This window comes from Miniopterus natalensis, chromosome 1, assembly GCF_054644295.1.
Source record: "Miniopterus natalensis isolate mMinNat1 chromosome 1, mMinNat1.hap1, whole genome shotgun sequence".
Taxonomy (NCBI): Eukaryota; Metazoa; Chordata; class Mammalia; order Chiroptera; family Miniopteridae; genus Miniopterus; species Miniopterus natalensis.
Genome location: NC_142081.1, coordinates 56846393 through 56869736, shown reverse-complemented (window position 1 = coordinate 56869736; position 23344 = coordinate 56846393). Strand labels below are relative to the sequence as shown.

General features: G+C 35.9%; 1 protein-coding gene across 1 annotated transcript in view; it reads left to right on the top strand.

Annotated features, from left to right (window-relative positions):
- GOLM2 (golgi membrane protein 2) overlaps positions 1-23344 on the top strand; it is an 80921-nt gene that overhangs the window by 36756 nt on the left and 20821 nt on the right. Inside the window, exons 7-8 of the mRNA XM_016211435.2 lie at positions 7342-7440; positions 8887-9057. Of these exons, the coding sequence (XP_016066921.2) occupies positions 7342-7440; positions 8887-9057 (270 nt within the window). The remainder of the gene's footprint in view (positions 1-7341; positions 7441-8886; positions 9058-23344) is intronic.

Here is a 23344-nt window from a genome sequence, read left to right as displayed (position 1 = left end):
AGCCCAGCCTGGGGTTTTGGCCCCAGAGTCCTAGTGGAACCCCCCACAGCTGAGATATCCCTCTGGCCCTGCAGCTGCTGCCTCTGGGAGCCTAGCCAACCTTCTCACACCTCTGTACTTCCTACCAGTCTCTATGTGGTCTCCACTTTTCCTCCTTGGTTATGAGGGTACTCTCCAGCGCATCTTCAGTTGCAGTTGATTATTCAGGATGATTTTTCTATATTTTAGTTGTAATTCCAGTTTGGTCCTGGAAGAGTGTCAGTGTAACTTCTACTCAGTCCCTTGCCATCTTTTCATTCATAGTATTTTTCACATGACCCTATTATCTTTTTGAGTAACACAAGAAAAGTCACAGATATCTGTATGACTGATATTTCCAGTTACTTAACTACCCATTAATTTCCAGGACTTTTTGGATACAATTTTTATGAAAATTTTTGCTAAAGTATATAAAGTACTTGTTTTTTCCTTGATAAGATTCAATCATATTTGAACCTTTTTTTTTCTTTTATTTTGATATATCTTTATTGATTTCAAAGAGAGGAAAGGAGAGGGAGAGAGAGAGAGATAGAAACATCAATGATGAGACAGTCATTGATCGGCTGCCTCCTGCACTCCCCTGACTGGGGATCTAGCCCGCAACCCAGGCATGTGCCCTGACCAGGAATTGAACCCTAATTGCCTGGATCCTAGGTTGACGCACAACCACTGAGCCACACCGGCCAGGCTGAACCTTTTCTTTTTTGACTCAGTTATTATTCATGACAGTTATGCTATGTTAGAGCCATTTATGTTTACTAAAAGTTTATTGGCTCATTTCTTTCATACTAAATTTTCCCAGATTGCTGTGCTGTTGGTGTGCTTTAATATAGCACAGTAATACCTTTACATAGGTTTTTAGGACTTGGCTGGTCCTTTCATTTAATTACCTCACACTTTAAATAGTTTATTCACTGTTTTTCCTTTTGTCATCACTTCTGCTCTGTATATATCTCTTTCCTCATTAATGTGTCTGTTTCTCATCCATTTCCATTTGAAGTCTGTGTCACTGCTGCTTTCCTAATCCCATTCAAGTTTTTTATTTGTGTTATTTTTTTCATGTCTCTGTTTTTTTTGCCATTTCTATGTTTCTTAGCTATCATAGGTATTCCTCCCTGCTGACTCCAATTTATTATGGCAGAAAATCAGAAGTAACAGCATGTCTGTGGTTATTCTTGGCTGTTTTTATTCCTTTTAATCTTGGGGGTTACTTCTATGGTTACAGCTTTTTGTATGTGGCTAAAGTTGCTGAGTGTTTGAGGTCCATATGAAGTATTAGTCCTTTCATTTATATTGTTTTTTTATCTTCTCAAATTCTTTCATGTCTATATTTTTTGGGGTTTCGAGTCATAGTATAGTCCCCTAAAATAAAGGTAAGGACAAGAGCAATACAATAGCATGAGTTTAAAAATATGGAGTTAAAATGAACATTCTTTGTAAGTCAATGAAGTCATCCAGTGATTCTTAAAGCGTGTCCCAGCAGTATCAGTATTTTCTAGTATGTAGAATTACTCTATTCAGATACATAGTCAAAGATTGTTTACCTGCTTCTACGCATTTATTTTTCATGTCATATAGCTACAAAAATATATTTACATGTAAATATACAACTTTTAACTTCTATTGTCCATCTCTACATAGTATTCAAGTTAAAATTTTATCATTACTACCCTAAATGTGTACTGTCTCAGTTTATTTTCTCATTGGCCCACTATCATAATTTATTACCTGTCCACCAGGAAATGTCAGAGTTATGGTAAATGAAATGGGAATGCAAGAAGTCTTAGAGATTTTATCTTGACCATTTTTAGGTACTGTCCTTACCAGAAAGTGGTTTTCAAATGTCTTTCTTACATGAATGACTTCAGCAAAGCAAACTTTAAAAAAAACGAAACACATAACCAATTTATTAGAATTAAAAGGGATAAATAATGCTACTTTTGATTAGATGCCAACAAATTCAAGTCTGATTTTCACAATATGAATTTGCCATATTAATGCATATATAGCTGTAGCACTATAGCTTAGAACTGAGAAAAACACTAAAAATGTATATATTTTGAGTAAAGTTAGCATTAATACCAAAAACATCTGTATATACAGACACTGTCTATGATGTCATGGCACATTAGAGGCCTTTCTCAGAGTTCGTTTTTCTTTCTCTCTCTTTTTTTAAACAAATCAAAAGTTTATTTGGGGTGTTAAAGGATTTGAATCCAGGAGACACAGACTCAGAGAAGACCTGTACACAGACAACTACATGACATTGTTGAAAGAAATTGAAGAAGACACAATGGGTTGAAAGATTAACACTATAAAAATGTCCATGTTCCTTAAAGCAATATACAGATTTTAATGCAAATCCTCATCAAATCCCAGTGGCATTTTTCACAGAAATAAAACCAAAATAATCCTCAAGTTTGTATGGAACCACAACAGACTCAAAATAGCCAAAAGTAATCCTGAGAAAAAAAGACAAACCTGGAGGTATCACAGTCTCTGACTTGAAACTACAAAGGTATAATAATAAAAACAATATGGCAGAAAAACAGACACACAGACCAATGGAACAGAACTGAAAATCTGGAAGTAAAACCACACATATATGGGCAACTAATTTTCAACAAAGAAGCCAAAAACACACAATGGAGAAAGGAAAGTCTCTTCAATAGAATATGTTAGGAAAACTGGAAAGCCGCATACAAAAGAATAAATCCAGGCTCTGCTATCTAACATCATACACAAAAATTAACTCAAAATGGATTAAAGACTTGAATATAAGACCTGAAACAATAAAACGCGTAGAAGAAAGCATAGGCGTTAAAAGTATAGACTTTGGTCTCAGAGAGTTTTTGTGAACTTGGCTCCAAAGGCAAGGGAAATAAAAGTAAAAATAAATGAATGGGACTACATCAAACTGAAAAGCTTCTGCATGGCAAAAGAACCCATCAACAAATCAAAAAGGCAGCCAACCAAATGGGAGAAGGCTAATATCCAAAATATATAAAGAATTAATACAGCTCAGCAACAACAAAAACAATCTGATAAAATATTGGTCAGAGGACTTGAAAAGACAGTTTTCATAGAAAGACAGACAGATGGGAAACAGATATAGGAAAAGATGCTCAGTATCACTAGTTATAAGGGAAATACATATCAAAACCACAATGAGATACCACCTCACGCCTGTTAGAATGGCTGTTATCAATAAGACAAGAGCCCAGCCAGCATGGCTCAGTGGTTGAGCATCGACCTATGAAACAGGAGGTCATGGTTTTATTCCCAGTCAGGGCATGCATATAGGAGGCAGCCGATCAATGACTCTCTCTCATCATTGATGTTTCTGTCTCTCTCTCCTTCTTCCATCCTCTCTCTGAAATCAATAAAAACATATTTTTTTAAAAAGCCAAAAAAAATAAGACAAGAAATAACAAGTGTTGGAGAGGATGTGGAGAAAAGGGAACCTTCACACACTGCCAGTGGGAATGTAAATAGGTGCAGCCACTATGGAAAACAGTATGGAGATTCCTCAAAAAATTAAGAATAGAGCTGGTATATGACCTAGCAGTCTCTCTTCTGGGCATCTACCTGACATTTTGAAAACATTTACTTGTAAAAATATATGTTCATTATATTTTTGTTCATTATAGCATTATTCACAGTAGCTAAGACATGGAAGCAACCTAAGTGTCATTTCAAAAAAATGACTGGATAGCCCTGGACTGGTAGGTCATTTGATTAGGGTGTCATCCAGATATGCCAGGGTTGCAGGTTCAATCCCCAGTCAGGGCATATACAAGAATCAACCAATGGATGAATATATAAACAGAACAACAAAAATCGACCTCCTCTCTTTCTCTTTCCCTCCCTCCCTCTCTATAAAATTCTCTCTCTCTCTTAAAAAAAAAAAAAAAAAAAAAAGACTGGCCCTAGCTGGTTTGGTTCAGTGGTTAGAGCATCGTCCTGCGGACTGAAGGGTCCTGCATGCAGTTCTGGCCCAGGGCATGTACCTTGGTTGCAGGCTTGATCCCTGGCCCTGGTCACGGCACATGCAGGAGGCAACCAATCGATGTGTCTCTCTCACATTGATGTTTCTTTCTCTCTCTCTACCTTCTACTCTCTGCAAAAGCAATGCAAAAAATATCCTCAGGTGAGGATTTTTAAAAAAAAGACTGGATAAAGAAGAAGTGATACATATATACAATGGAATGCTACACAGCCATAACAAAGATAAAATATTGCCATTTGTGACAACATGGATGGATTTTTTTTTTATGTCTTTATTGATTTCAGAGAGAGGAAAGGAGAGGGAGAGAGAGATAGAAACTTTAGTGATGAAAGAGTCACTGATTGGCTGCCCCCTGCATGCCCCAGATTGAGGATCGAGCCCGCAACCTGGGCATGTGCCCTGACCGGGAATCGAACCCTGATCGCCTGGATCCTAGGTTGACGCTCAGCCGCTGAGCCATGCCCGGCCGGGCATGGATTGATCTTGAGAATATTATGTTAAGTAAAATAAATCAGATGGAAAAAGACAAGAATCATATGATTTCACTCATGTGGGTTATAAAATTAAAAGCAACAAATGAACAAACAGAATAAACATACAAACAAAAAAGATACTCATAGATACAGACAACAGAATCGTGGTTATCAGAGGGGAAGAGGGGATGGGGGAGGATGAGGAGGGTAAAGGGGATCAAATACATGGTGACAAAAGGAAACTAGATTTTAGTCGTGAGCACACAATAGAGTACATAGATGTTACATTATAAAGTGGTAAACCTGAAGTTTATATAATTTTATTAACCAGTGTTACCCCAATAAATTAAATTTAATTTTTTAAACTAATACAGAGGAAAACAGAAAATAAATCTGGTAAGATAGCATATATGATGGAATCCTAATTTTCTTTAAGGTATATAGTATAATATAAAGAAACAAACAAACAAAACACTGAAGAGTTAGGCTCAAAATGTTAACAGTGGTTATCCTAAGTGGTGAAATGAGAGTTAATTTTAAATTTCTTTGTGCTGCCTGGCCAGTGTGGCTCAGTGGTTGAGCATCGACCTATGATCCAGGAGATCTATTTTATTCCCAGTCAGGGTGTGCATACAGGAGGCAGCCAATCAATGACTCATCATTGATGTTTCTATCTCTCTCTCCCTTTCTCTTCCTCTCTCTGAAATCAATAAAGACATATTTTTTAAAAATTAAAAACAAAAATAAATTTCTTTGTGCTTTTCTATTTTTGTAAGCTTTCTATAGGAATATGTATTACTCATGTCAAACTTATAAGAGTGTCACACTATTACTCTGTTTCTATTATATTAGGTCTGAATTCCTCTGGGTGCTTTATAAAGGGTCTTTTAATCCAGCTTTTTCCTACCTATCTAAATCATAGTTTTGCCTCCAAATAGTCACCTTGTTCTTGAGCTGGAGCCATTATTATATAAACTAAGGACATGTATGATTATTTCTTGTTTAGTAGAGGAGGTTCCCTCTCTTCTGGTTTGTATAGTGATGGAGCCAGCTATGGTTCAACAGTGTTCAACAAATTTGTAGACTGTGACTGACTTCTTTTCCAAATATACCTACCAGACACTTAATGTCTTCAGAGTCTGTTAACAAATCAAAATTGTATTGTTAAACCTGTCACAGTATTGCTGTTTTATTTTGTTTTTTAATATGTCTTTATTGATTTCAGAGAGAGGAAGGGAGAGGGAGAGAGAGAGATAGAAACATCAATGATGAGAGAGTCATTGATCTGCCACCTCCTGCAGGCTCCTGACTGGGGACTGAGCCTGCAACCCGGGCATGTGCCCTGACCGGGAATTGTACCACGATCTCCTGAATCCTAGGTCGATGCTCAATTGCTGAGCCACGCCTGGCCCGGCAGTACTGCTCTTTTAAGATGTTAGGTGATTGTTGTTATTTAGCCGTTTTATGTGCAGAAGTGGGTGTTGGGCATTATAGCTGGCAGTAGGAACAAGGTAAATGGGAATCACAGTAAGATATAGAAAACCTCAACTTTCTTTAAATTTGAGTAGGTTGATTGCTTAGAGGGAATTTTAAACTTCTTAGGTCCTTAAGTTTAGAGCTCTATGTAAAAATAAATGAAATTTAGTGATTGAAATAAACTTTGAGGATTATAAAAATAACCCAGATACACTAGTTAGGATTGACTAGGCTGTGGTGTATTAATTTATAACCCCCAAATTGCAGTGACTTAAAACAATAAAGGTTTATTGTTCATATTACAGTCTGATACAGGTTGGATGACTGTCTTCGCCATTCTCCTTCAAGCAGTGTCCCCATTCATTATGTCAAGCCACCATCTTCATGTGTAGCCGCCTAAGTTGTGGCAAAAAGGGAAGACAGATTATAGATGATTTTCACAGAAGATTTTATCACCGTACTTGGAAGTGTCACACTCAGTTTCGTATACATTCTCATAGTCAGAACCCTGTCTTTTGGCCCCTAACCATATGGAAGCTGATGTTCCTCTGTGCCCAGGAGAAATATAATAAAATAGGATCACATAGCATTGTCTCTGCCACACCAAAGTTTTAGAAAAATAATGCGCCACTAACCATATCTTATAGATGGGCATTTCTATTTTTTTTTCTTTGTTTTTCTTCTCTCTAGTTTCTTTCTTTGCTCTCTTCCTTTCTTCATGTTTAACTGCCCAAGGATGCAGTGGAATTAGTGCTAGTGAGTGAAAAGTTATCTCCTTCCCTATTACCTTCATTTCTTAAGGGAGAGGAAAGTCCTGACTATAAGTATGTACATCTTTGTACTAAAACCCTTGGTACAACTTAAAATTCTCTTCAAAATAAAATTTCAATTGTTATATCACTTGTATTTAGTTTTTATTTAAATCTGAGCAACTTGGAGTAGCATATTTTTACTGCTTCACCTAATCTATACATTTCAAGTTTTATTCATACTACCTATATAAAAAGGTATTACTGTATCTGAAGAGGTTTTTTACTTATTCATTCATCAAATCTTAGTTGAGCTCCTCTTATATGCCAGGCACTATTCAAAGTGTTGGGAATATAGTGGTGAGCAAGATAGAGTTCCAACTTTCTTATATTCTGGTCAAATTTATTGATCACCAAAATTTGTGATGGGTGGTATGATGTATCAGTTAGTAACCACAAATTAATTATGTATCAACTATAAAGATTACAAAATTAGGATAAGCATCATAGGATTAGTGCAGTGTAAATTTATGATGTTTGGTTTTTAGAAATCATAAAACCAATGGGAATAATATGGGTCTATTTTTTCTTTTAGTTTTAAGGAAACCCCCAATTTCTGTTTCTCAATATGGCAGTCAACAAGCAAGCTCCCATCGTCCAACTGGACAACCTCTTGCCCCAAATGTGGTTCCAGGTATGAAGTCTTATTCTTAAATTTTTACTTGAAAACCAATTTCCTGGTCATGTATTGTTTAGTGAATAAAACGTCATTTAACAGCATAGTGAAGTAGCATTCTTCTAGTTAATGTTATATTTTTTCAAATGACTGATAAAAGCTCAGGGAGAAGTAATCACTTAAAAATGCAGGTTAGCCTGGCCAGATGTGGCTCAGCAGTTGAGCATCGACCTACCATCCAGGGTATCGCAGTTCGATTCCCTGTCAGGGCATATACCCAGGTTGTGGGCTCAACCTCCAGTCAGGGGCATGTAGGAGGCAGCCAATCAATGACAACTCATCACTGATGTTTTTATCTCTCTCTCTCCCTCTCCCTTCCTCTCTCTGAAATCAATAAAGATATATTTTTAAAAAAATAAAAATAAAATAAAAATGCAAGTTATCTGCCTGGCCATCATGGCTTAGTGGTTGAATGTTGACCTATGAACCATAAGGTTAAGGTCCAGTTCTCAAGGCACATGCCCTGGTTGCATTGCAGGCTCTATCCCCAGAAGGGTGCCTGCAGGAGGCAGCTGTTTGATGACTCTCTCTCATCATTGATGTTTCTATGTCTCCCTCTCCCTTCCTCTCTCTGAAATCAATAAAAGCATATTTATTTATTTACTTATTAAATAATAAAATAAAAAGACTGCAGGTTATCTAATAGATTGCTAAAAGCAGAAGAATTATGTTTCTGCCATTCTGGACTATATTCCCTTTCACCTCTGTCAGTCTGTATGTATTTACCTTCTTCAAAATGTGTTCAAATTTATCCTGCAGAGGCCTTCTATAAATTACTAGATCTACCTATCTTAAACTCCCTACTCTGTACTTATGAATGTTTCTGTTTTCTGAATACCCTATTTGATTTTACAGAAATGTTTTCCTAAAATGAGAATTGATATGATAAAAATTAATTGTAATAATTATGGATCTAAATCAAGGCTTTGATGAAGAAAAAAAGGGGGTGGGTGAAAGAAATGTTATATCCAGGAGCTACTAATAAGAAAAAAGTCACGAGTTAACAGTTGTAACTGTATAGATGAAAATGACTTAGACTTTGGAACTTCTAAAAGCCTAACTGGATTTTGGAGATTTCTGACAGAATGTATCATTTGGAAGGAGGAAAAGAGTCATCCAACTTGTATCATTGCAATTTTAATTTTTCTGTTTCTACTGTATATCCCTTTGGCGAATAGGTTTATAATCAGTACTGGAGATGCTCGTGGGGACTGATTAGTACACATCACACAGCTAGAATCACATTGGTTATAAAATTTGGTTAAAGAAATTACAATAAGTCGTTAAAAAAAAATGCTACCTGACTACCCAGTGTCAGACAACAGGGTGTCTTAGCTTTTCTAAAGCAGGTCCTGTGAAATTTTTCTGCAAATAGGACCTTAACTTGATGTTTCTCTGTCATAGATTCTCATATAAATCACAATGGAAACCCTGGAACTTCAAAACAGAACCCTTCCAGTCTTCTTCAGCGCTTAATTCCAGGCCCAAACTTGGAGAGTGAACCCAGAATTCAAGCAGATATGCTAAAGCAGGCTACCAAGGATAGAGTCGGTGATTTCCATAAGTTGAAGCAAAGTAAGAATGAGTTGATGAATATTATGTTGAAAAGATTTCTTTAAGTATAATTTTTGTTTACAAGGCTCAATTAAAGCCTTTATATTATAATCTCTAATAAATGAATGTATAGTAGAGCTATATGCATATAAGCAGAAAGTTTAAATGGTGGTAAAATTTAAAAGAAAAGCAGGTTTTAAATGGATAGAGATCTTAAGATTTTAAGAAGCTTCTCATGTTTGCCGGTGTTAAATAATAAATTTTAGGTGAGTTCATTTTTTAAAAATACTGTTCTTATGACTAAAAATTTTTTGGAGAAGTGAGAAAAGATATAGCTTACTGGGCTAGTGATTGAAAACTTTGATTGTAAGGAAGAGAGGATAAGGAGTTTTGAAAAGTGGATTCTGGGAGACATATAGACTTGGGAAGACTGCCATAGTAGATGACACAGTGCTGCTTTCTTTTCCATTCCCTCCAATTGCAGTTTACTTCATTTAGGCCTTAAGGAGAGAAGTGAAAGAAATTGAACATATTCATAGTACTGTGTAATAAAGTATGACTGCCTAATTGTTTCAGAGGTACTGATTTTGATAAAAGGATGATGCCTATTAATTATAACTCACTGGTAGATTCTCAGGAACTATAAGAAAAAATTCTGGTAGGAGAGAGAATTTGGGGCAGGACATTGTTTCTTAAACCGTGAGACAGCTCCCTTAAACTATACTTTTTTTACTGCCTCTGCTTTTCAAGGCTTCTTCCCTTCAGCTTCTGAGCAGGCAAAAATATCTAAAAGCTCCAGTTTGCCTTTGTTAGCTTTTTATGATGGCTTCTATGTTCAGAGCAGTGTTTAGGCAGCTATTTGTACACAGGTTGCTTGTAGGATGAGAACTGCAGAGAGTTACATTTTTTTAATCTATTAAAGATATATTTTTATTGGTCTTATGATAGTTATTCATATTTCAGCATCTATAGGAAAATATAGTTTATGTGCATTTAATTGACTTTTCTTCCTTGTTATTTAAAAGCATATCTGTGTATCTTGACTAAAGTATTATATGAAAAATGTTTTAATTACAAGAATGTAACTGGTATTTTAAACACGGTGAAAAAAGTATTTCCTCAAAATGTTGTTGAGATATTGGCCTGAAAACTTTTATCTCAACCAAAAACAATTTAGAGTAAGGGTATAACTAAATAAAATATCTTAATTTGATCACTTAAGATTTTCTTCTGAACTTATAGTTTATCCCATAAAGATTTTTTATTTGCCTTACATGTTTGGGGTTTTGTTTTTGTTTTTTTACCAATCTTTGGGCAAAGAATGTGATTGGAAAATAATTGCCAGGAAATGATCACTCTCTACAGCTTATTTTTAAAAGAGCCTGTTGAGTTTTAAACACTCCAAATTCTCAATATGTATCTATAGAGTTGAAATCAATGTGAGCACTATTTTGTGATTTACTTTGACATTATTTCTTACATACATTTTAAGTCTTTTGAATAGTTAGTTCCATAGTTGTCATTTTAAATATATGTATGTGTATATATATGTATATTCACTCACATATATACATATCCCATTATGCTTAGGCAATAATAATAGTTCATTTAGCTCTATTCTTTTAGTGATTATTTAAATTATTTCATTTTCTCTCATGTTAGTTGTAATAACTATGAATATCTTTTTTCAAAGTACTTAATGCTTCTCCTACTTTGGGTGTTCCTTTAAAAGTGTAGTCCCTACCCAGCCGGAGTGGCTCAGCGGTTGAGCATTGACCTGTGATCCAGGAGATCTCTGTTTGATTCCCAGACAGGGCACACACCTGGGTTTTGGGCTCAATCCCCAGCAGAGGGCATGCAGGAGGCAGCTGATCAATGACTCTCTCATCATTGATGTTTTTATCTCCCCCTCCCTCTCCCTTCCTCTCCCTGAAATCAATAAAAATATAGATATTTTAAAAAAGTGTAGCCCCCAAACTGAAATTAGTAGGTCAAAGTACTTGACTAGCTTTATAGCTGTTGTTACTTATTGTCAGATTCTTTAGTAGTTTCACAGTATTAGTGGAGATGTTTAGACTTATTTCACTATGACTTGATCACATTTGCTTTTTAACTCTTTTATAAGGCATTTAGAATACATACCTTAAAGATGTTTTAATAAGCATTTACTTTCTAGTTGCCTGTCTATTTTTGTGAGGAATTTTACTGTAATTATTTCTAGGTATATAACTGTGCATCAGTTTTGACCACTTAGCCTGGTAACTTTGGAAATTGATCCTATATCTTTGTATCAAATCTTTATAAATAATTCAGATCTTCAGATACTGACCTTTTATAAATTGCCTTTACCACAGTTTTCCTCTTTAATTGCCTTTCTTGATATGAAACTTAATTTTATCATGCAAAAGATTTTTTTAATTAAAAATAATTTTTAAATTGTGATAAACTACAGATAAAATTCACCAAAGTGTTCAATTCACTTAGGACATTCACAGTGTTGTGCAATCATCACAACTATCTAGTTCCAGCACATTTCATCATCCTGAAAGAAGCCTCTACTCATTATTCACTCCCTATTCTCTCCTACCAGTAGTTCCTGGCAATGACTAATCTGCTTTCTGACTGTTAATTCCCCTATTCTGGATATTTCTTATATAGGGAATCATACAATATGTAGTCTTTGCGTCTGACTTCTTTCACTTAGCATACCATTTTCAAGTTTCAGCCATGTTGTTTCTTTTTATGGCTGGATAATATTCAATTGTACAAATACATTTTTTTTATCCATTCTCCCATTGATGGGACTATTGTAAATGGAGCTGCTGCTCTGCACATTCCTTTGCAAGTTTTTGCTGAATGCCTGTTTTCAATTCTTTCAAGTATATACCTAGATGTGAAATTGCTAGGTCATATGGTAATTCTGTGTTTACCTATATAAGAGCTGCCAAACTATTTTACACATCAGCTGCACCATTTCACAGTCCCACCAGCAATGCATGAGTGTTTCAATTTCTCCACATCCTTGTCAACACTCAATATTTTCCTTTTTTTCCAGCTATTGTTCTAGTAGGTATGAACTGGTATCTCAGTGTGATTTTCATTTTCATTTTCCTAATGACTAATGACATTGAGCAAATTTTCATGTAATCACTTCCATTTGTATATCCTCTGCAGAGAAATGTCTCAAGTCCTTTGCTCACTTTTAAATTGGGTTGTCTCTATTCAGTTTTAAGCATTCTTTATGTATTCTGGATACAAGCTTTATCAGATATATGATTTGCAAATATTTTTGCCCGGTCAGTGAGGTTTTTTTACTCTGATAGTGTCCTTTGATACAGAAAGTTTTTTAATTTTGAAGTTCAGTTTATCTATTTTTTCTTTTGTTGTTCATGCTTTTGGTGTCATATCTAAGAGACCTTTACCAAATTGAAGGTCATGAAGACTTCCCGCTACGTTTTCTTCTAAGAGCTTTATAGTATTAGCTTTTATGTGTAGGTTTTTTATTTATTTTAAATTAATTTTTGTATATGGTGTGAGGTAAGGATGCAACTTTGTTCTTCTGTATGTGGGTTTTATTTGTCCGAGCACTATTTGTTGAAGAGACTTTTCTTTCCCCCAATGAACAGTATTGGCATTCTTGTCAAAAATTAGTTGACCACAGATGTTTGGGTTTATTCTGGACTCTCGCTTCTATTCCATTCAGATCAGATGACAGTACCACACTGTTTAGATTATTGTAACTTGGTAGTAATTTTTGAAATCTGGAAATGTGAGTCTTCCAACTTTGTCCTTCTTTATAACTTTTTTTTGACTATTTAGGATATCTTACAATTCCATGTGAATTTTAGAATCACTTGTTTAGTTCTACTAAAAAGGGAGCTGATGTTTTAATAGGAATTTCATTGACTCTGTAGATTGTTTTGGGGCATACTCTCATCTAAACAATATTAAGTATTCCAATCCATGGAAATGGAATGTCTTTCCATTTATATAGGGTATCTTTAATTTCTTTCAGCAGTGTTTTATAGTTTTCAGTGTGTAAGTCTTGTGTTTTCTTGGTTAAATTTATTCTTAAGCATTTTATTCATTTTGATGTTATTGTAAATCTAATTTTCTTAATTACCCTTTTAGATTATTCATTGTTAGTTCATAAAAATATGACTGATTTTTCTTGGCTTTTGGTTTTAAATTCTTTTAATGCAATTTTCTAAGAATTGCTAATATTTTATTTCATCTTCAAGATTTAGAATATGGTATTTTCATTATTTTAGAAACAATAGATACGCATCAGTGTTTTATATTTATTATATATAATATATTTGTGTCATACACATTAGCATATATATAAACATGTATGTATGTATATAAAATCAATATTTTTAATATGATTCAAATTTTCTATATCTGTCTTTTTTCTTTTTATCTTTTGATGCTTTTCTCCTATCCCCACCCTCACCCACTGCCTCTGGCAATTAACAATGTGTTCTCGGTATCCATGAGCTTGGTATTTTGTTGTTGTTGTTGCTTTTAGATTCCACATATAAGAGAGATCATATAGTATTTCTTTTTCTCTGTCTGACTTATTTCACTTAGCATAATGCCCTCACGTTCATCCTTGTTGGAAATAGCAAGATTTCATTCTTTTTTATGGCTGAACATACATGTGTCTGTATGTGTATGTATATATATGCCACAATTGCTGTCTTTACTCATTCATTCACTGATAGATACTTAGGTTGTTCCCATGTCTTGGCTATTGTAAATAATGCTACAATGAACATGGGGGTGCATATTATCTTTTTAAGTTAGTATTTTTGTTTTCTTCCGATAAATATCCCAAAAGTGGGATTGCCGGATTATATGGTAGTTATGTTTTTAGTATTTTATTTATTTTTTTAATTTAACTTTATTGTTGAAAGTATTACAGGTGTACTCTTTTTCCCCCATTGATCCCCTCCACCCCGCATCCACCCCAGTCCCAGGTCTTCCCCATAACAATGTCTGTGTCCATGGGTTATGATTATAGACCTATAATTTCTTTGATTAATCTCTCCCCACCCACTCCCCCACCTGCACCCCCACCTTCCCTCTGAGGTCCCTCAGTCTGTTCCATGCTTCTGTCTTTGGATCTGTTTTGTTCATCAGTTTATTTTGTTTATTACATTCCACATATGAGTGAGATCATGTGGTACTTGTCTTTCTCTGACTGGCTTATTTCACTAAGCACAATACTCTCCAGTTCCCCCCATGTTGTCCCAAAGGATAAGTGATGCTTCTTTTTTTACCGCTGCATAGTATTCCATGGTGTAAATGTACCACAGCTTATTTATCCACTCATCTATTGATGGGCACTTGAGAAGAATGTACATTCTGCAGCTTTGGGGTGGAATGTTCTGTAAATGTCAATTAAATCCATCTGATCTAGGATGTCATTTAGGGTCACTGTTTCCTTGTTGATTTTTTGTCTGGAAGACCTATCCAGTGAAATCAGTGGGGGTGTTAAAGTCCCCTAGTATGACTGTCTTGCTGTTGATCTCTCCTTAATGTCCTCTAGAAGCTTTTTTATAAATTTAGGTGCTCCTGTATTGGGTGCATATGTTTATCAGGGTTATATCCTCTTGTTGGATCAATTCCTTTAGTATTATGTAGTGACCTTTCTTGTCTCTCGTTGTCATCTTCATTTTGAAATTTCTTTTGTCCAATGTGAGTATTACTACCCCAGCTTTTTTTTTTCATTTCCATTTGCATGGAAAAAAATTTTTCCATCCCTTAACTCTCATCGTGTGTGAGTCTTTTGTTTTGAGGTGGGTCTCTTGTAGACAGCATATATTTGGGTCATGTTTTCTTATCCATTCAACCACCCTATGTCTTTTTAGTGGAGCATTTAATCCATTTACATTTAAGGTTATTATTGATAGATACTTATCTATAGCCATTTTAATTCTTTATGCCTATGTTTCTCTTTCTCTGTTTTTCTACTTCTGATTACAGCAGCCCCTTTAACATTTCCTACAATGCTGGTTTGGTGGTGATAAACTCTTTTAGCCTTTTTTTGTCTGGGAAGCTCTTTATTTCATCATCTGTTTTGAATTATAATCTTGCTGGATAGAGTAGTCTTGGTTACAGATCCTTGTTTTGCATTACCTTGAATACTTCATGCCATTCCCTTCTGGCCTGTAGAGTTTCTGGTGAGAAGTCAGCTGACAGCCTTATGGGAGCTCCTTTGTAGGTAACAGCTTGCTTTTCTCTTGCTGCCTTTAAGATTCTCTTTGTCTTGAATTTTTGGCATTTTAATGATGATGTGTCTGGGTGTGGGCCTCTTTGGATTCTTCTTGCTTGGGACTCTCTGTGCCTCCTGAATTGTGTGACTTTTTCCTTTACCAGGTTATTGAAGTTTTCTGCCATTATTTCTTCAAACAGGTTCTCTAACCCTTGCTTACTTTCAACCTCTTCTGGCACTCCTATGATGTGAATATTGTTACATTTCATGTTGTCCCACAGCTCCCTCAGACTGTCCTCCTGTTTTTTAATTGTTTTTTCTTTTTGTACCTCTGATTGAGTGATTTTTTCTACCCTGTTTTCTAACTTGCTGATCTGATCCTCAGCTTCCTCTAATCTGCTGTTTATTCCTTCCAGTATATTCTTTATTTCTGCTATGTCGTTCTTCATTTCCTTCATAGTTTCCATATCTTTTTTCATGCTGTTGAGCATCCTTACAATCAGTATTCTGAACTCTATATCCGATAGATTGCTTAACTCCATTTCATTTAGCTCTTTTTCTGGAGACTTCTCTTGTTCTTTCATTTGGGGCTTATTTTTTGGTCTCCCCATTTAGGCTGCCTATTTGGGTTTGTTTCTATGTATTAGGTAGGCCTCCTAGGACTCTCAGTCATTTTGAATGGTCTCTGTTACAGACCAATGTCAGACACTGTTTGTGACTGGCCCTGAGTACCCTGTTTGGAGCTATCAACAACCCTTGTCTTCAGGTCTTCTCTGCTGGGGTTGGGTTCCCTGACCGTGGATCGAACGTCGATCTCCTGGATCCTAGGTCGATGCTCAACCCCTGAGCCACTCCCGACTGGGCTATCATTTGGAGTTTTTATGGAGGCTCTATTACATAGGCATAGTTAATTAAGTAATCAGCCATTGATTGGCTCAACCACTAGCCCCTCTCCTCTCCATGTATGTCAGCGGGGTAAGACTGAAAATTCAGCCCTCTAATTCCTTGGTCAGTTGCCCTGGCAGCCTCATTAACATAGCAAAGGATACATTTAAGGCTCTCTTCACTTAGGAAATTCCAAGGATTTTAGGAGCTCTCTGCCAGAAAAGAGGATGAAGAACAAATATACAGTTTTTTTAATTATAAATCACTATATCACATATGGATTTGCAAACTACTGCTTTTAATAACTTGAGCCTACCTTAAATTTTAAAAAACTATTTTTTTCTCTGTTCTTACAGAAGAATTTCACTATTAATTTATCAAGTTCTATAATTAGTCCTCAGAAACTTTAATGTGCATTGAATTAAATCTGCATATTAAATTGGATGAAGTTATATTACTATCTTTAGTCCTTACATCTAAGACTCCATTTGTTCATACTTCATTGTAGTCTTATACTTTTGTTTGAATAAATATCTAACTTCCCATGTTAAATTGTCAAAAGATTTGATTTTTTTATTACTTAAAAAGGGAACATTTTTTTCATTGTATTTTCAAGTTGTGCATTACTATTATGTATATTATAATTTATCTTTTGGTATTTCTCATTTCTTGAAACTTTAAACTACTTGTTCATATGTCCAATAAATTCTTTTTATAAGGATTTAAAAAGATATACTACCATATTAACTGTGATAGTGATTATATTTAAATGTGTTTATTTTCCAAAGAGTAAACTCTATTTAGTCATAAAGGAAAATGATTTTTTAAGTGTAGCCTCACCTGATAATTATCTTCTTTTTTCTTAGCCTTCTAATTTTCTTCTTTGGTTTTATTCTTCTCAAAATCCTATTTGCCTAAAACAATTCAATATAGTAGAAGAATTATTTGAAATAAGCTCTTAAGGTACAAGGAAGCTGTAGAGATAATTTAATGTCCAAATACTCAATGTATAGGTCAGTGGACCAGTAGCTCTCCTATCACCTGTAATTGTTAAAAAGATTTCAGGCGCTACCCTAGACCTTATTTATACTTACATTAAAGTTTGACACTCTACATTGATGTAATTCCCTCATTTTACGAGTAAGAAAAATTAGATCCAGAGAGTTTAATTTGCTTGAGGTAAATAGTAGAACAACCAGGACTATTATCTGGGGTCTTTATCTTCATGGTCACTGCTTTTTCACTGTATCACACTGTTGCTGGAGAATCAAACTTCTCCATTGCTCATGGGAGCGAGGTTCTTGTTATATCTTTAGAAAATGAATTTTCTAACATTTGCATGGGAGAATGAGATGTGGTAAAAGGGTTTATCTGTGTGGAGTTACATTTCTTGGGCTCCAAAGTCCCATGGCCTTTAAACCAGTCCTGAAAGAGGTGCAGCTGGGGTTCCAGTAGAGTGAAAAGCAAGGCTAGTGTCCAGAGTGTCTGCTCCATGGTGCAGCCAGGTCCAGTTCAGCATTAGTTAATTAAAGTCTATTAGTCCATTGTGTGGAGTCCCACATGGTTGTGAGCCATGTGGGAGCAGAGGAGTGTGCCCTCTGCAACAGGAGAGCCAGGAACCCGGTGCACCAGAGAGAGAGAGAGGCCCCTTTGTTCAGAAGTTTAAATATTTAGATTTTGCGTGTTTGCAGTGGCCATGCACATTCTGGCCACTGACTTGTTCCCAGGTGTGACTGACAGACTGGTAGGCACCTTTCCGCATCACTCAGACCTTACTGGGCATTTGTTTACAATGTCTTTGTCCAGTCCCTTCCCCCAGCGATCATCAGAAAACAGAGTTGGAGAGTGTTAAATTAGCACAGCTGGTAGATGGCATGCTTTTATTATCTAGTCTTCCCTTTACTCCTTTTCTGTTAGGTAATAACCAGATTATAACAGTGTCAAATCCACCTCCTCTATACTTTTGAAGTTTGGGGGAAACTCTTTTATATTATTATTATTATTTGTTGGTGGTGGTGTGGTGGTGTTAAGCCTCACCCAAGGATTTTTTTTCCACTGATTTTTCAGAGAGAGTGGAAGGGAGGGGTAGAGACAGAGAGGGAGAAACATCAATGTGAGAGAGACATACTGATTGGTTGCCTCCCGCACGCCCCCTGACAAGGGCCAGGGATAGAGCCTGCAACCGAGTATGTGCCCTTATTCAGAATTGAACCCAGGACCCTTCAGTCCAAGGGCTGATGCTCTAACCTCTGAGCCAAACTGGCCAAGGCTGGTGGAAATTCTTTAATATTTTATTTTCTTGTTCTATTTCCAGCAAACTCCTAATCATACTTTAAAGCTGTGCTCTGCTGTCACCTATTTGATAAACCCCTTCTTATCCATACCAACCTCACTAAATCGATCACTCCCTTTGTTATTTGTGGAAATAGAGTATACGCTGGTGGAAGTGGGGGATCCCTTTCCCCACTGAGTGCTGGGGGTCAGATCCTTATGATATCTCGAGAATAATAACTTTCTCAGACTCACATGGGAAGATGAATGATTTTTATTTGCGTGGAGTTACATCCTTGGGTTTGCAAAGTCCCATTTCCCTTAGTCCAGTCCTGGAAGAGGTGCAGCTGGGGATTCAGGAGAACTAGAAGCAGAATCAGAGTCCAAAGTTTTAATTCTATAGTGGAGCTGGGTATGACATAGCATTAGGCTAGTTGCAGTCCATTAGTCCATTGTGTGTGGGGTCCACATGGCCGTGGGCCATATGGGCAAATGCAGGAGGATAAAAGCCCTGCAAGCCAGGAGTCCGGGGCAACATGCCAAGAGGCAAGAGAGAGCAGCTCCTTTGTTGAGGATCTTAAGTATCTTAAATCTTCCCATGCTTGCAGTGACCACGCCTGCTCTCGCCAGTGACCTGTTCCCAGGTGTGACTGACACGCAAGTACCTTTCCTATGTCACCCAGTCTATTCTTCCCCTTCCCAGTCCTTTCCCCCAGGAGGGGACAGACCAGTGGCTTCCTGGGAAGTGTTAAACTGCAGCTTCCTGGCAAAGCTGCACAAATGGTATGCCTATAAAATTTGTCCTTCCCTTTACTCTTTTCCAGTTAATTAATAACTGGGTTCATTACAACGGTATTACCTTCTCATGCTACTTCAGTCCATTGACCCTACTTTCATTTGTGTATATGTCATAGTACTCTGTAATTTACTACTGTAGGGGAGGAAAAAGTTCTCCTTAATTTTCTTAGGGTCCCTGGCTGGGTCTGAAAATTAAACTGAGGAAGACAGATTAATGGGAGAAAAGTATACAAATTTATTTAATATAAATTTTACTTGACAGGGGACTCCTCATAAGGAAATGAAGACCCAAAGAAATGGTTAAACCTGAGTGTTTTTAATGCTAGATCTGATGAAGAGTGGAAAGTTGTAGAAAGATATGATAGGACAAAGGGGATGAGCTAAGTATAGTAAATTAGGGGAAATTTAGCAAGATTTACTTTTAGGGTGAGTTAATATTTTAGTTAATATTTCTTCTTGGTGTCCCCTGTCTTGGATATAAGAATGTTTCATTCCTCCAGGTATAGGAAAAACATCTTTCACATGAGGGTTTTATGACCTGCTTCAGGAGAAGGTCAGAAAGTCCTTCTTGCACATGCTATTGCTCAAATTCCTTCAGCTTGAAATACAGTAGTCTCTCCTTATCCTCGGAGGATAGTACCAAACCATATATATATACTATATTTTTTCCTATGCACATATATCTATGATCAAGTTTAATGTATAAATTAGGCACAATAAGAGATTAACAACAGTAACTAATAATTATAACAATATAATGTAATAAAAATTATGTGAAATTTGGTCTCTCAAAATATTGCATTCGCCTTTTCACTTAAAGAAAACACTTTACAGCTTCTCTTTGGCATATCTGTATTGCCAGCATCACTACTCTTGTGCTTTGGGCCATTTTTAAGTAAAAGAAGAGTTACTTGAACATAAGCACCGTGATAGTGTGACAGTTGATCAGATAACTGAGATGAATACTAAATGACTAACCAGTGGGCAGCATATACAGCATGGACACACTGGACAAAAGAATGATTCACGACCCAGGTGGGACAGAACAGGGCGGCAGAACATTTCATCACGCTACTCAGAATAGTGTACAATTTAAAACTTACAGATTATTTATTTTTGGAATTTTCCATTTACTATTTTTTGACTAAGGTTGATTGTAGGTAACTGAAACACAGAAAGCAAAACTGGCTGGATAAAGGGGGATTACTGTATTTAAGGTGCCATAATTTGAGGTGTTATGTCCTGAATCCCATCATTCCCCTGTCTGAAACTTCCATAAGAAATTTCATAGTCTAGAAACTGAGTTGGTAGATTGTCTCAGAATCCATTGAACCAGTCTCTCAGTCCTGGGCATTTCTGTGGAAACAAAAGAAAAACACAGATTAATCATCGGAACAACTATAGTGTTGGTCAAAAGTAGATTTTTAGTTGTTTGTATGGAAAATAATACAATAATTAATAAGTAATGCAAGAATTAGACTCTGTGCTTCATGTACTCACAACTGTAAACCTACTTTTGCCTCACCCTGTATAAACTCAGCCTTTTAGTCCAAAGGGATGCAGTTGAGAAGATTTTCTAGGTGTTGGACTCCAAATAGCTTCCAATTGAATGAAGGCAGGCACTGGCAATATGACAGATTTCTTGGTTTACACTTTGAATGTCTCTGGTGATGTCATTAAGTGATCTGGTGAACTTTCTAATTGACCCAGACAACAGGTACAATGGTTTTCCACTCATGAGATATTAGGGCGATTTCTCTGAAGTTTATATCAAATTGTCCAACTTCAGCTTGCAGAGTTTTAGGTAAAGGGAAGTTTTAATTTTTAATGATTCAAAGACAAAAGAATGGGAGAAAAATTAGGAACTTTAATTTGGAGAGTTGTAGCCAGATATTGGAGGGACTGGAAGGATTCGGGATCCAGTTCACAGATAGGTAACCAAATCCTAAAGACAATAATTAGGACTAGAATGTAATACCCACAAAGGTGTGCTGTAATTCTCTACTGAAGCAATATTTTTCTCTCTATAGTCATTCTCATTTCTATCAGAGATAAAGTAAGACTAATTTGTTTGCAAAGTAATTCTAGTCTCATGAAACTTGGCCGGGTTATATATATGTACAGCAAGAATAGTGATTGACCACATAGGTCTTTTGAGTTTGCTTTGCTGGAACTTTTCATAAGGAAGCTCAGACTGGACTTTTAAAAGCCTCTGGAGGCTAGGAAGCCAAGACAAGGACTTGCCATCAGACTTTGCCCACAATAACTGTAGACTTAGATGGATCCCTCTTTTCTCAAGTTCCCAAGATAATCCGAGGTTCCTGAGCCTGCAGGAAGAGACCTTCCTTACTCACCTGTAAGGCTGGGGACGCTGCACACTAGGTATAGACTGGTTTTTGCACAGGGGGCTTTATAAGAATTGACTCCTTAAAGTCAACTTTAGTTCTGTAAAGCTGTATCAGTTTTAGAATTTTGTATAACTGTAGTCATACAATCAAAATGCTTACTTGGTCAGAAGTTATATTAATATATAATTATGAGAATTTTCCTATTTTTAATTTCTTTTTTCTTAAAGTCTTAGTGCTGACATTTTTATAGTTTTTCTGTTTTTTAAAATTGTAGTTTATCAGTTGTTTTAATGTTTTTCAAAAACCCAACTGCTGATTTTGCCACTTTTTAATTTCTAATTTGTCTGTATTCTTGGCTTCTTGTGACTTGTCACTTTATTCCCTTTAAAAATTTTTAGGTATATACTCAATTCTCTACACTTCTCTTTCTAATATATTTACTTAAACAATCTTAATGAATGCCAGTTAGGCAAAACATTATGCATTTGTAACTATAATTTTTCCTCTGTTGTTTGGTGGTATACCTTAGTTTTAATATACTATATCTCCATTCCTACTGTTTTTTAAGGATATTTTGCCATTTTATCCTGATTTTGTTCTTCATGAAGAAGCATATTATTAAGGGCATTTTTTCTATTGGTTTTAATTAATTTTATTTCTCCATCTGTATTCAAAATAAGTAAAAGCGAACATTTGGAGTGGCACATGAGGGATAAGCCTATTTGTTTATTAGGGCAATTGAGGCTTATAGAAATGGCCAGGCTTTAGCTGAGTTTGAAGAACAGGATCTTCAGTAAAGCTAGATCTATGTGTTTTGTTTCCAAAACAAATAGCAAAAATGATCTTTTACAGAGATTGAAAACTGATGACCCACGGCCATATCCAACCCACATGTGAGTTTTGTTTGGTGTGCATAGTGATTTTTAAAGATCTGAAATAGTTGCCAATATTTAAAAATCAAGAGATTTCACATAAAATTCCCAATATCCGAATTCTCTTAAAACAGAATGTTTGACATAATCACTGGAATTGATAATGACTATTTATTTAGAATAAGACTTGCCCTGTCCCATCTCTCATAACCCAACTGTGACATAGCACATCCATTTATCTTACTTGTCTGATGCTTGTAGGCATTCAAATTTTTGGCCCCTTTCTACAGCATGAGAATATAGAAGAGAAACCTTGTAGTTGATCCAGGGCAGAGGCTTAGCTATTTGGAATCCATGGAGTATAGAAAGGTACATGAGATTATACTGAGCTTGAGAAGGAAGTATTAAATGCAATTTAGCAAGTAAGGAGCATTAGACTGAGGAGTGATATTGAAAATGATAAATGAGGAGATTGTAGTCTTAAGAGAAAAGATACTACACTGAAAATGCCAGAGGCAGAACATTGTTATCATAATAAGACCTCATTGATAAATGAAAAATATGAAGTAGAATAGGAAGAAAAAGTCTAAACATGTGAAGGAATATCTTTCTCTGTCCTACTTGACTGCTTCTGTATTATGGAGATAGGCCAGATATGATCTCAGGCTATATCTTTATCTGATTTTATTTCATCTAGAGACCAGATAAATGGAAAGATAAACAAGTACAAATGATAGTAGAAGTGTAAATAAGTGATGACTATAAAAGCACTTGATTCTACAGGTACAAAATGTTATATACTGTTAGAACAAGTTGAAATTTTTTTAAATAAATATATTTTTCTTGACTTCAGAGAGAGGAAGGGAGAGGGAAAGAGAGATAGAAACATCAATGAAGAGAGAGAATCATTGATT